The sequence below is a fragment of the Eulemur rufifrons genome, chromosome 6 (assembly GCF_041146395.1).
Source record: "Eulemur rufifrons isolate Redbay chromosome 6, OSU_ERuf_1, whole genome shotgun sequence".
In the NCBI taxonomy this organism is placed as follows: Eukaryota; Metazoa; Chordata; class Mammalia; order Primates; family Lemuridae; genus Eulemur; species Eulemur rufifrons.
Genome location: NC_090988.1, coordinates 89,491,788 through 89,506,820, shown reverse-complemented (window position 1 = coordinate 89,506,820; position 15,033 = coordinate 89,491,788). Strand labels below are relative to the sequence as shown.

The 15,033-nt window shown below is 36.8% G+C and overlaps 1 protein-coding gene across 2 annotated transcripts in view; it reads left to right on the top strand.

The window, feature by feature from the left end:
* The window catches only part of CKAP5 (cytoskeleton associated protein 5), a 96,843-nt gene that overhangs the window by 47,586 nt on the left and 34,224 nt on the right, over positions 1-15,033 (top strand). For both annotated transcript variants that reach the window (XM_069471302.1, XM_069471301.1), the window contains exons 10-18: positions 2,555-2,644; positions 2,753-2,917; positions 3,650-3,778; positions 4,462-4,644; positions 7,372-7,485; positions 7,775-7,885; positions 9,175-9,267; positions 12,238-12,423; positions 12,872-12,966. In XM_069471302.1, coding sequence (XP_069327403.1) covers positions 2,555-2,644; positions 2,753-2,917; positions 3,650-3,778; positions 4,462-4,644; positions 7,372-7,485; positions 7,775-7,885; positions 9,175-9,267; positions 12,238-12,423; positions 12,872-12,966 — 1,166 coding nt within the window. The remainder of the gene's footprint in view (positions 1-2,554; positions 2,645-2,752; positions 2,918-3,649; positions 3,779-4,461; positions 4,645-7,371; positions 7,486-7,774; positions 7,886-9,174; positions 9,268-12,237; positions 12,424-12,871; positions 12,967-15,033) is intronic.

The following is a 15,033-nucleotide window of genomic DNA, read 5'->3' as shown; positions in this document are numbered from 1 at the left end:
ACTTTAGAGTATAACTTCCTAGCCACTTGATTCCCTAGATTGACTTGAGTCTCCTAGTAGTCCCTAGTCGTGTGTCAGTTTTATATTGTGAAGCTAATATCTAGTCTCAGTTGAGCTATGGTATTTGGAGCTTGCTTACTCACAGCATTAAAAATAATTTCAGAGAACTTAACTAGAGAAAAAGACACTACCAAATAAAAATAAATCATGACTAGCTTATTACCAGGGAAATAAAAATAAGAGTCTATAAAACCTTTAGACATGTAAACCTAAATTGAAACAAAATTATAATCAATATTTGTATAGCAGTCAATATTTATTATATAATATCTATGTGTATACATGCTATCAATATATTAACTAGCTTTTGGTCATTTTTGTGTTATGTATTAGGATATTTTATACTTTTGTATTGGGAATAACTTTTCAAGGTAGAAAACAATTTTTAAAATTCCATTTTAATTTATTAAATGACTACCTGGTTCTCTAGTTTGAATTCTAATTCTGGCTTTGTTTCACTTTGTTGTACAGGTTAAAGAATATCTCCATTGAGCTATAGTTTGGGAGTTTTCTACCCTCCCCCTTAAAACTATAACATATACAGTGTTTGATATCAAACATGTTAGTGGTTTAGTTTTAATTTCTTTAACTGTTTATAAACTATCTTTTTGGCAATATTTATAAAACTAATCTTCTCCAAAAAAAATAAATAAAAAATAAACTAATCTTTAGCTTTATCATCATTAAAATATCTTGATTTTCAAGTTTGTAACTAGTATTAAAAAGTATTTTATATTTTTCCATGGAAACTGTATTTCTTCTGGTCTCTACCACTTCTGTGAAATCTTGGAAAAAAAAAATTTTCTGATGCTGTTGAGCTTTGCTTTGCTATATCTTTTGGACCTTAAAATTCTTTTTTCAGGCCAGATGCAGTGGCTCATGCCTGTAATCCTAGCACTCTGGGAGGCCAAGGTGGGTGGATCATTTGAGCTTAGGAGTTCAAGACCAGCCTGAGCAAGAGTGAGACCCCCGTGTCTACTAAAAATAGAAAGAATTATATGGACAACTAAATATATATATAGAAAAAATTAGCCGGGCATGGTGGCGCACGCTTATAGTCCCAGCTACTTGGGAGGCTGAGGCAGGAGGATCATTTGAGCCCAGGAGTTTGAAGTTGCTGTGAGTTAGGCTGACGCCACAGCACTCTAGCCTGGGCAACAGAGTGAGACTCTGTCTCAAAAAAGAAGAAGAAAAAAAAAAATTCTTTTTTCAGTTTGCATACTAACAAAGTGCTTGGCACTCAGGGTATATATATTGGGTATTCAATATTTAATGAATTAGCAATACTTTAGAAGATAAAATTAAAATTACAAAAATTCCAACTTCATTGATATAAACTTAATACTTGAATAAGAAGATATAATTCTGATCACAAATTGCTATAATTTTTAGTATTTCTTTTTCTTTCCTTTTTTTTTTTTTTTTTTTTTTTTTTTGGTGTAGTGAAGGAGCAATCCATTGAGGTATATCAGCATCTTGGGTTAGGAGGAAGAACTATATGCTATACCTATTCTCCTACCCTAAATCTACCTAGCTGAGAATTATTTTATATAATGAGAGATTTTACTAACAGTAATGGTGATATGGTTGCATATAAAGTATAGAGGCAGAAAATAATTTGAGAAGCACTGCTACATTGGGACAGAATGAGAACTCTTAATTGTTCCAGCCTAAGACACTTGTGCCCTTCAGGAAAGGAAATAATTTTTTTTTTTTTTTTTTGAGACAGAGTCTCACTCTGTTGCCCAGGCTAGAGTGAGTGCCGTGGCGTCAGCCTAGCTCACAGCAACCTCAAACTCCTGAGCTCAAGCGATCCTCCTATCTCAGCCTCCCGAGTAGCTGGGACTACAGGCATGCACCACCATGCCCGGCTAATTTTTTCTATATATATTTTTAGCTGTCCATATAATTTCTTTCTATTTTTAGTAGAGATGGGGTCTCGCTCTTGCTCAGAGCTGGTCTCGAACTCCTGAGCTCAAACGATCCGCCCACCTCGGCCTCCCAGAGTGCTAGGATTACAGGCGTGAGCCACCGCCACAGGCGTGAGCCACCGCGCCCGGCCGGAAATAATTTTTAATTCAACTTAAATGTTCACTTTTTTTGTTGTTTTGGTAGAGCCAAGGTCATTTTTTAAATAATGGCTTTATTGAGATAAAACTTACACACTATAAAATTCACCCTCTTTAAGTGGTTTTAGAATATTCACAATGTTGTATAACTATCACCACTATCTAATTCCAGAACATTTTCTTCACCCCAAAAAGAAACCCTGTACCTGTTAGCAGTCATTCCCCATGCTGCTCTTTCCCCAGACCGTGGAAACCCCTACTCTACTTTCTGACATTTTGCGTAAATGGAATCATACAATATGTGGTATTTTGTGACTGACTTTTCTCACTTAACATACTGTTTTCAAGGTTTAGCCATGTTCTAGCGTGAATCAATACTTCAATCCTTTTTATTGCTGAGTAATATTCCAAGTGTTCCCTTTTAGGTCGTGCCAACCATTTTGGAAAAATTCAAAGAGAAGAAGCCTCAAGTGGTACAAGCCCTGCAGGAGGCAATTGATGCAATCTTCCTCACTGTAAGTTACAGCATGAGTTTGTGGTTTTATCTAAAGTAAATTTTGTCAATATAATATTTTGATCTTTCCAACTGAGAAAAGCTCATTGACCACATTTTCTTTCTAAAGACCACACTACAGAACATCAGTGAGGATGTTTTAGCAGTAATGGATAATAAAAATCCAACCATCAAGCAGCAGACATCTCTTTTTATTGCAAGAAGCTTCCGCCATTGCACTGCTTCTACCCTGCCAAAGAGCTTGCTAAAGCCCTTTTGTGCTGCACTACTTAAGGTACTTACTCTTTGAAATTGGGGGAATATTTTATACCTAGGCAAGATTTTTTTTTTCTGTTATATATCTGACTACTTGTAGGCTGTAGATTATAATCTTTTGAGGAATAGACTCTCTATAGCTTTGGAAACTGAATCCAATTCTTGTAACTGTTTGTGTTCCTATTATTGAAGGAAATCACAAGTTAGTTTTATGATTCTACCAACTGCTAAGCATTTTGTTTCTTACTTGGTCCATATACTGGTGTTCAGCTGGATCTGCCCAAGCATAGGCATCAAGTGTGGAGTATTTGAAGATCATTCGGGAGTGAGGCATTTTAGATAGAGGGTAAGAAGAAAAGGAAACACTTCCTGAATGTATTATCAGAGGTTTCCTTAACCCAAAAAGACTTTGCAGGCTGGATGTGGTGGCTCATGCCTGTAATCTCAGCGCTTCGGGAGTCCAAGGCAGGAGGATGGCTTGAGCCCAGGACTTCAAGGCTGCAGTGAGCTGTGACTGTGCCACTGTGCTCCAGCAGCCTGGGCAACACAATGAGACCCCATTTCACAAAAAAAAAAAAAAAAAAAAAAAATTGTGAAAGGGTAACTGCTAGTTGGCAAAAGGAAAGCTACACTTCGCTTCAGTAAATCGTGAAAAGCCAATTCTTTATCCAGCAACCATGGATCTGAATTAAAGTGACTGATACCTAAAATACCTTGCATTAAGATAATTTTGCTTAATTCTGGACTATAGCACATCAATGATTCTGCACCTGAAGTCAGAGATGCTGCATTTGAAGCACTGGGTACTGCTTTGAAGGTGGTTGGTGAGAAAGCAGTAAACCCATTCTTAGCTGATGTGGACAAACTCAAGCTTGATAAGGTAGGTTAGTAATGGATTATACTGAAATTAGACAAGAGTACTGGTATGCTTTTGATCAGGATTTCTCAATTTTTATTATCAGTCATAATAAAGAAATTTTACATTGCACAGACATGCATGCACAATTGAAACAAATTTTGGAAGATGCTCTCTGGTATTTTTTGTTTTCAATTTTATCTGTTCTTTTTCCTTAAGAGAAAAAAAATGCTGATTTTGCTCAGGAAATTTATTTCATTCTCCACCGTGGTTTAGAGTGGATAACATAGCATTTGAGAATTTACATTTCATTCCAGACTACACTGGTGATATTAGTAGAAACATCTTTCAAATGACAACCCCTGCAAAAAAGTCTGGGTGACCAATCTGTAGAGAACATGGAAACAATGTTGTGAGATAAATTTGTTTCTAAAATATGGAAAATTACCTTTCTAAATATGAATGCCTTCCATCAAAAATGTGGTCATTGTAAGTTTATTACAATTCTAACTTATGAAAAAGTGAAGTGTAAAGATATTAATGCATATTTACTGCCAATAAAGTGTGGATAATGTATCTTTATTGAAAAGGAAACTTTTCTCTCTGAATTCTCATGTATAGTTGTGGTTTAGAAATGACTTATAATAATATAGTGGTTATGTTTCAAAGTTGGGCTTAATGATGTTCATCTCACTTTCATTCTCCAGATCAAAGAATGTTCAGAAAAAGTAGAACTGGTCCATGGTAAGAAAGCTGGACTAGCAGCTGATAAGAAGGAATTCAAACCTATGCCTGGAAGGACTGCTGCTTCAGGGGCTGCAGGAGATAAGGACATGAAGGACATTTCAGCACCCAAACCAGGACCTTTAAAAAAGGCACCTGCTACTAAGGTTAATACATGGTTTAAAAATACAATTTAGTTAGGTGGAGTCAGTCTCAGGTTCATGGTTGGTCCTCCAAAATGATTTTGTTTGACAAATGAATTCCTTGACCACATTGAAAATACAGCAAGACATCTGTTAACAAAGACAGAATATTCCCGCAATACATTTTGTTATTTGAAACTTTAATACAGATAAAAATGGTAATGAAGGTCTAGGAGTGTGGGGTTTTTTGTCAATTTAACTTAAGATTTACTTTCATACCCATTTTTAAGTGTACAGTCACTAGTATTAAATACATTCGTAATGTTGTGCAACCATCACCACCATCTATGTCCATAATACTTTTCATGTTCTAACATTGAAACTCTGTATCAGTTAAACAATAACCCCCCATTCTCACCTTCTCCCAGCCCCCGTTCTGTTTCTATGAATTTGACTACTTTAGATACACATAAAAGTAGAATCATACAGTATTTCTTTTTGTGACTGATTTATTTCACCTTGGCATAATGTCCTTAAGGTTCATCTAAATACACACCACATTTTGCTTATCCATTCATTCGTCAACACTTCGGTTGCTTCTACATTTTAACTATTGCGAAAGATACTGCTATGAATATAGGTATACAAATATCTCTTCAAGATTCTCCTTTCAATTCTCTTGGGTATATACGCAGACGTGGAATTGCTGGATCATATGGTAATTCTGTTTAGTTTTTTGAGGAAACACTGTACTGTTTTCCATAGTAGCTATACCATTTTACATTTCCACCAAGAGTGCGCAAGCTTCCAGTTTCTCCACATCCTTGCTAACACTTGTTATTTTCTGGTCTGTAAGGCTTTTTTGGTTTTTGTTTTTGATGCTAATGGGTGTGAGGTGGTATCTCACTGTAGCTTTGGTTTGCATTTCCCTGATGATTAGTGATGTTGAACATCTTTTCATGTGCTTATTGGGTATTTGTATATTTTCTTTGGAAAAATGTCTATTTAAGTCCTTTGCCCATTTTTAATTGGGTTGTTTGATATTTATGTTGTTGAGTTTTAAGAGTTCTCTAAATATTCTTTGTATTAATTCTTTATCAGATACATGATTTTCAAATATTTTCTCCCATTCTGTGGGTTGTCTTTCCACTCTGTTGATACTATCTTTTGATGCACAAAATTTTTTTTTTTTTTTTTTTTTTTTGAGACAGAGTCTCACTCTGTTGCCTGGGCTAGAGTGAATGCCATGGCGTCAGCCTAGCTCACAGCAACCTCAAACTCCTGGGCTTAAGCGATCCTACTGCCTCAGCCTCCTGAGTAGCTGGGACTACAGGCATGTGCCACCATGCCCAGCTAATTTTTTCTATATATATTTTTAGTTGGCCAGATAATTTCTTTCTATTTTTAGTAGAGACAGGGTCTCGCTCTTGCTCAGGCTGGCCTCGAACTCCTGAGCTCCAGCGATCTGCCCGCCTCAGCCTCCCAGAGTGCTAGGATTACAGGCGTGAGCCACCGCGCCCGGCAGCACAAAATTTTTTAATTTTCATGAACTCCAATTTGTTTTTCCTTTTGCTGCCTGTGCTGTTTGTGTTATACCCAAGAAACCATTGCCAAATCCAATCTTGTGAAGCTTTGCCCTATGTTTTGTTCTGAGAGTTTTATAGTTTTATGTCTTACTTTTAGGTCTTTGATCTATTTTGAGTTAATTTTTGTATATGCTATTCAACTTCATTCTTTTGCATCTGGATATTGTTTTCCAAGCACTATTTCTTAAACAGACTGTTTAACTTTCCTCATTGAATGGTCTTGGTGCCCTTGTCAAAAAAAATCTTTTGACTGTGTATGTGAGGGAGGAGTGCATTTTAGGGAATCAGCAAATATTATTAAATAATGAAATAAAATGTGGCAAAGCATTTAACATTAATAATAATATCACCTTGGTCATTTTGCTGATCGTGCTGATGGAGCACATCACTGAGTCTCCATACCAGTCCTGGTCTTCCTACCTTTTATAGTATAGATGGGGCAAATGCCCTGTGGCAAATATGGCATTCTTTTAATGAACACATGCCCGTGGACTCTTTTAAATGTGAGAGTTATCTGATGCAGATGAAAAAAGTTTGATTCTCCTTCCCCACCCCTACCCCCACCCTGAACCCCCCAGCATGGAGTTAGGGGAAGAGAACTGGTACTTAGTGAGCATCTGCCACTCTATTTGTTGCTACCATACACCAGAAACTATTCTATGGCCATCTTCAACATAACTGGAACACTAATAGGTTGCTATGACAACCCCTTTTTTCCTTTGCAAATTATATAGTTTTATTATATTATATTCACCTCTAATTGTGGAACCTTAAAGTTAAGTATTGAGTAAATGTTCTAACTTAGAATCTGTTCTTTACTAATGTAGGAAAGATTTAGACATTTAAAGGCATCAGGATGTCATTCTTAAATCTGTAAATGTGTTAATAGTATAATTTCAGTTCATCACTTTGTTTCATTTCTCATTAGCTTATTCTGAATTAGAGGTTTTTCATATGGGGTCTGCAGATTACCCAGTGGATGGTCTTCAGCGGTGCCATCTCACCTTCATCTGTGCTTAATTTGTGGGCATAAAACCTGTGTTTATTTTTTAGGTGATCCCTCATTTTAATCAAAATCTTAAGTGGTTCTGTACCCCAAAAAGTTTAAAACCAACTGTTTTATATCCTTAAGTGGTTTAATTTTTATTTTTTAAATTGCTCTTAGGCTGGTGGGCCACCTAAGAAAGGGAAACCAACTGCACCAGGAGGTACAGGGAGCACTGGAACCAAGAACAAGAAAGGATTGGAAACCAAAGAAATAGTGGAGCCTGAGCTCTCGGTCAGTATTACACACAGTGCCTCAAACTCGTGAAGTGTGGAAAGCAGGACCTATGAGAAGATTTGAGTTGTTTCTCTGCGGGGTTCTACAACACATAGTTAATTGATATCTTTTAGCTTATTTAAACTGCCTTGGACAAACTTCCCCTTTGTGGCAATATAACAGAAGCCTCAGATACTGTAGTATATCTATGGGAGTATTCTTTTAATTTTGGCTGGGGCATATTTATAAGCTTGCCATCTGTTTCCTTAAGCAATTCCTAATTTTAATGTTTTTTTGTATCTTACAGATAGAAGTATGTGAAGAAAAAGCTTCAGTTGTCCTTCCCCCTACCTGTATACAGGTTCTAGACAGCAGTAATTGGAAAGAAAGGCTAGCCTGTATGGAAGAGTTCCAAAAGGTAGGTGCAGAGGGATGATTTGAGTGGGAAAGAAAATTTGATTATATGGAAGTGATCAAATTGACAAATGAAGGATTTATCCTAATTGCTGTGTTTTATAACCAGTGAACATGTTTCATGGTGTTAACTACAGGTGAGGTACGGTTTTTTGTTTTTTTTTTTGTTTTGTTTTGTTTTTTGAGACAGAGTCTCGCTCTGTTGCCCGGGCTAGAGTGAGTGCCGTGGCATCAGCCTAGCTCACAGCAGCCTGAAACTCCTGGGCTTAAGCGATCCTTCTGCCTCAGCCTCCTGAGTAGATGGGACCACAGGCATGCGCCACCATGCCCGGCTAATTTCTTCTATATATATTTTTAGTTGGCCAGATAATTTCTTTGTATTTTTTGGTAGAGACGGGGTCTCGCTCTTGCTCAGGGTGGTCTCGAACTTCTGACCTCAAGCCATCCACCCGCCTCGGCCTCCGAGAGTGCTAGGATTACAGGCGTGAGCCACCGCGCCTGGCCGGGTTTTTTTTTTGAGTTTGGGTTTTTTGTTTTTTTTGTAGCTGTGTAGTGTTTGTTATCTTTTAACATCTGCATTCTATGGCTTCTTTAAGCTCATAACTTAATACTTATTCAAGAAAGTTAGTTTCTTATTCTGAGTTATAAGGCTTAGATTAATTTTTAAGTTATGATGCTTGCACATAAACTTACTAGGCAAACAGGTCTGTCCACTTAAACTACCCCTCATCGATTTCTGTGTCTCCCCCTTTGTCTTCATGATTCCTTGGTAGAATAGACATTATTCATTGATATGAAAAGCTCTCAAAAACCTGCATTGGAAAGGAGCATGGCAGCTCATTTGACATATGCTATGTGATTATAATGAGGAGGGGTGTGGAAAAACTGAAAAAGCACTGGGACTTGAGTCAGGCGCCTTCCAGTCCTACATCTGCTGCTCATCTGGTTTAGGGCTGAGTTTGTGCATCTTTGAAATTTAATACTTTAGAACTTATAATCTACTCTACTTCACTATGTTTTTAGGAAAAGTAAGAGAAAATATATATAAACAGTTTCTGTCACACACAAGGCAACAGCCATATATCAAGCATCTAGCTTAAGAAATAAAGCATTATAGATACATACACATGTGCACACAAAGAAATAAAGCATTATAACAGAAACTATATAAGTTACCTCTCTAACCCTCCTCTGTTTTAGTCTGTTGCCTCCTTTAGGCAACCACTTACCTGAGTTTGCTTTGGAACTAATCTTTAACCCTTTAACTCTCTTATTCTCTTATTTTGCATCAAGGCTGTTGAACTTATGGACCGAACTGAAATGCCATGCCAAGCATTAGTGAGGATGCTGGCCAAGAAACCTGGATGGAAAGAAACTAATTTTCAGGTAATTTTTAATTAGAGATTTAATGTTTTTGATTGAAGTAATTTATATCACATTATCCTATGGAGTAATACAGAGGTATAGTTCTGGTAATGATTTTTATTGAACGCAGTGTGTGCATTTTGATTGAACACATAACTACAGTTCATCCTTGGGTTGCATATAACTTTTTTTTTTTTTTGGAGACAGAGTAATCTCACTCTGTTGCCCTGTGTAGATTACAGTGGCATCATCATAACTCACTGCAACCTCAAACTCCTGGGCTCAAGTGATCCTCCTGCCTCAGCCTCCCAAGTAGGTGGGACTACAGGCGCACACCACAACGCCAGGCTAATTTTTCTATTTTTAGTGGAGACAGGGTCTCACTTTTTCTCAGGCTGGTCTCAGACTCCTGAGCTCAAGCAGTCCTCCCATCTTGGCCTCCCAGAGTGCTAGGATTACAGGTATGAGCCACCATGCTCAGCCTAAAACTCACTGTTTTTAAGTGTACAATGCCATGGTTTTCGTATAGTCATAGAGTTCTACAACTCTTGCCACTATCTGATTTTAGAACTAGATATTTTCATTACCCCAAAAAGAAAACCCATGCTTCTTAGCAATCACTCTCCATTCCTTCCCTACCCCCAGCCCTTGACAACTATTAATCTATTTTCTGTCACTATGGATTTACCTCTCCTGGATATTTCATATAAGTGGAATCATACAATATGTGGACTTTTGTGTGTGGCTTTCAATTAACATGTTTTCAAGGTTCATCCCTATTGTAGCATGTGTCAGTTCTTTTTTATTGCCAAATAACATTCCATTGTATAAATATACTACTTTTTATTTTCACATTTATCAGTCAGTGTGCATTTGGGTTGTTTCCACCACTTTTTGGCTTTTGTGAATAATGCTGCGGTGAATGTTCCCGTAGAAATTTTTATATGAACACATGTTTTCTGGTATCTTGAGTATATACTTAGAAGTAGAATTGGTGTGTCATATGGTAACTCTGTTTAACTTTTTGAGAAATTGACAAACTTCCAAGTGGTTGCAACATTTTACCTTTGCATCAGGAATGTATGAGAATTCCAATTTCTCTGCATCCTCGCCAGTATTTATTTTTCATTTTTTTGATTCTAGTCATCCCAGAGAGTATGAAATGTAACCTAGTTGTGATTTTTTTTTATTTTCAGCCACCAAAGTCTAAGTTAACTTAGTGATCAGCTAATGACTGGACAGAGATTTCCTTAAATGCCTTGAACCAATATGTCTTCCACTCCTTGCCAAGGATATCTGTATGTGTGTTTTTCCTGAGCACTGGGATATCCCTTCAATGCTGTGGCACTTTACAACTTTACCTTAGCATTTACTTTTTTTATATATATAGAGAGAGAGAGAGAGAGAGAGTCTGAAGGTCAGCCAGAGGTCAATGATTAGGGCCCTTTCAAATCTTTACTGGGAATGCACACAGCCTTAAATATGTGCATGACCTAGATTCTCAAAGTCCCCTGTGGACGTCTTATTCCCTATACTTTTTTGTTTTCTTTTAAGGCAGGGTCTCACTCTGTTGACTGGGTTAGAATGCAGTGGCACAATCATAGCTCACTGCAACCTCAAACTCCTGGGCTCAAGCTATCTTCCTGCCTTAGCCTCCCAAGTAACTGGAACTACAGGTGCTCAACCACGTCCAGCTAAATTTTGTATTTTCTGTAGAGACAGGATCTTGCTACATTGCTCAGGCTGGTCTCAAACTCCTTGCCTCAAGCGATCCTCCTGCCTCAGCCTCCGAAAGTGCTAGGAGTATAGACATGAGCCACTATGCCTGGCTATATCTTCCTTTTATGTTTTTGACCAAGCTCCTTTGCCCCAGCTGGTATTGTACCCTCAGGCAGCTGTTATGTTAGATGTTAGTTGCCAGTGATTGTTTCCAGCTAGTCAGGTCAAATAAGTCCTGCAAATGGGCTTTTCCAGGAGGTTGCCAGACAAGACAGTCAGTGCTTTGGATAGGAACTTTTTGAGGAGCTGCAAACCTGGTCCGCCACCCTCTAGGTTTTCACAGTTACTGTAGTTAAGAGACTGATGCCTTTGAAGGCTACTGGAAGCTGAGAAGAAGATAGGAACAAGGCAAGTTATATCAACAGAAAGCTCACTATTCTTACTGAGATTCAGCAGCTTTTCTTTAAATGCTCCTTGTGTTCTTCCAAGCCTTTTTAATTTTTAGAGTTCTGAAAGAAGTTGATTTTGGTAATTTTTGCCAATATTCTTGTTGCTTTTATGGAGGATCAACTTTTTAGAGGTACTCCACCATCCCAGAAGTCCCACCGAAAATAATTACATTTAAAAGAGGGTGTTTATTATCTAAATGGATCTATAGTTGATGGAAGTTCCACAAAGAGAAATATTTATGAGCAAAGGAGTCCTAGACCCTATAGGTCTGCCATCACATTAACATCTTTAAACTGATTTATTCTTTTATTCTTTTTCCTTTTTTCTTTATTCTTTTATTCTTCTGTTTAGAAACCTACAAGTTCTCTAAAATCTCCCAAGTTCCATTTTGTGTATGTGCAGTGTGAGAGGTGTAGTTTTCCTGTAGGCAGCTCTAGTAGTAACTCTGAGTTATACAGTCAGTATCCTCATTTATTATGTACTTTAGGATATGTATTCAGTACTAAATGAAAATAATCATAAGAGAAAGAAAATATAGAAATTAGATTTTTCAACTCATAAAATTTCCATGTGGTAACATTGCTTGTTAATATTTTGAAACATTGAGTGGTTTGGGTTTTTCCTTTCTTCACTGTCAATTAACTTCTTTAACTAATACCAATTAAAAGATAAAAATTATTTTACTTCTTTGCTTAAAATTCTGATTTTAGTTTGGTTGTGTTCTTAGTTATCCCTGTGTTACATCTTCAGGCTGCTGTTAATATAAGTAAATAAGTAAGTACCTTTGGTTTACTCATAACTTTGATACTTATCCTTACTCAGGTGATGCAAATGAAGCTTCACATAGTGGCTTTGATTGCCCAGAAGGGAAATTTTTCCAAAACTTCAGCTCAGATTGTATTAGATGGCCTTGTAGACAAGATTGGAGATGTGAAATGTGGGAACAATGCAAAAGAAGCCATGACAGCAATAGCTGAAGCTTGCATGTTGCCATGGACAGCTGAACAGGTTAGTGACAGAGAGCTCTCATTCCCAAGTTTCAGTTTTTTCCCGAATTTTAATTTAAGCTTACTAATTATACTTTAGTTCTTCTCGTGTAAAACCAGTTTTGATACTACATTTTTATTTTTTACTTTTAATAATAAATACACTGTCATCTGATAATAAAAATTTATAAGAATATTCTATAGAAGGTGAGAATAATTTTCTCTTAAAACATTATAATCCAGAGTGATCATTAGTGCAAAGCTATAAAGAGTCTAGAACACTTTTAGTACTACTGTCACTTACGTCATTTTCTTGCGTAGGTTAACTTTTATTCCTAAGGCATTCTTGCAGTTGTTTTAGTACTGGAAAACAATGTTTAATCCACATCTGATCTGCCTTAACTTCATGCTATATTTCTATAAGAAATGTGAGAAAAAAATGCAGATCTCTTGTTTTTCCCCTGCTTCAGGTTATGTCAATGGCTTTCTCACAGAAGAATCCCAAGAATCAGTCAGAGACTCTGAATTGGCTATCAAATGCCATAAAAGAATTTGGTTTTTCTGGGTAAGTCACAAAGAAATCAAATGGAAAATAATTAAATGTTTTGCCAGTCTCTGCTTGATAATTATATTTGTTGTAGCTATCTCTGCTTATTTCTGAAGCGCTAGAGCTGGATTGTCTCATTTATATAAAAGAAAACTACTTTTGTTCTCAAAAGTCTATATTGGCTTGTGTTCCTGCATTTTGATATCCACTAAAAGAGTTTTCTAAGTTATTTTTCCTCAAGTGTTAATAGCTGTCCCACAGAAAAGCCAGTTTCTAAGGATTTCTCGCTAAATACATTTGGAAATTATTATAAAGCACATTTGTTTAAAGACCTACAGTGTACCTTGGTGAATTAAATGCTCTCAGAAGTCTTGCAGTAGAAGAGCTTGTTTAACTTTGTTTAACCTGCTGTTTCCCAATCTTATTTGCATATAGAACATAGTTGTTTATTTTGTTTAACAAAACTTTACATAGCTTACTTTATTCTAGGCACTTTTTTAAAAGTACTTCCTAAGGAATAATTCATTTGATTTAATCCTCATAAAAGTCACATTACATTATCCCTGTTTTATAGATGAGGAAACTAAGGCACAGAAAGCTTAAGTAATCTGCCCACATCATAGTTAGGAAAGTGGCAAAGCCAAGGTTTGAATCCAGGTATTGTGGCTCCAAGAGAGAATGCTATAACTGCTATACTATTTTGCCTTTCTCTGTGACATGCCTCTTAATCTCTTGCAAAACAGAGTGTTGAATTCAGATTGTAGAAACACTACTCTATAAGTTATCATTCAAGCAAAGAATTGTTATGTCATTCTCTGTGGTATCCTCCCATAGTTGAGGATATTGTTACAATTCCTTCTTAATTGTACAGTTTTTGATGTATAACTAACCTCTTGGCATGTCACATAAAGCCAAGTGACTATTTTCCCCTTTTTTATGGTAATGTTTCATTTATTCATTTATTAAACAAATACATACTGGCCACTACTCTGTTCCAGTCCCCGGGGATACATAATGGACAAAATTAAATTTCTGCATTCTTGGGACTTATATTTCAGTAAGGGGAGACATAAAATAAATAATTTAAAAAAATCAGGAGGAATAAGAACAATGGAATAAAAATAAAGCAAAATAAGGGATTAGATGGTATCAACTTGATACAGTTAGTATGGTGTTATTTTCTATAGGGTAGTTCAGAAATTCTTCCTGAAAAAAGGACATTTGAGCAGAGACCAAGACATGAAGGAGCAAGATGTGATAATCTTTGAGAAGACCATTCTAGACTAAGGGAACATCAAATGCAAAAGCCTTGTGGTAGGAGCATGTGTGACGTATTTAAACAGAGCAAGGAATGCATGCTCTTCGGAATGTAGCTGGAGTAGAATAAGTGAGCACATAGGAAAGTGGTAGGAGAAATGATCAGAGAAAGAACACAGGGCCAGGCCATGTAGGGGTCCTCAATGTTTTGAATAAGTTGGGAAACCATTAGATGGTTTTTGAGAAGAACAGTAACAGGATCATTCTATGGTCAGAAAGTGATTATCAAAGACAGGGAGACTAATCAGCAGCCTATTGGAATAATCCTGTCAAGAAATTATAGTGACTTGGGGCATAGGTTTTAGGGGTGGAAGTGTTATGGACTCAGAATATATTTTGAAAGTAGAACTGAACAGGATATTGGGTACAAGAGAGATGAGTCAGGGATAACTCTGAAGAGCCTGCATAACTGGAAGAAAAATGTGGCTGTTTACTAAAGTAGAGAAGACTATGTGAGGAACAGGTTTTGGGGTTGGGCTGTAGATAGTCAGGAGTTTGGTTTTTGACATACTTAGATGTGTAGGATGTCTGCTGGACATGCAAATGGAGATGTCACAAAGGCAATGGGATATATAAATCTGGAGTTCAGGACAGAGTTCAGGAATGAATTTAGGACTCTTAATTAGGCAAAATAAGACTATCAGTATATAGATAGTATTTAAAGCTCACTCTAAAGTGAGTATAGAAAGAAAATATATGAGAACTCCTCCAAAGGGAGCCAGTCCTAGAGTCTGGCTTTATTAAACTTTTGAGTATTTTCAGGGTTTT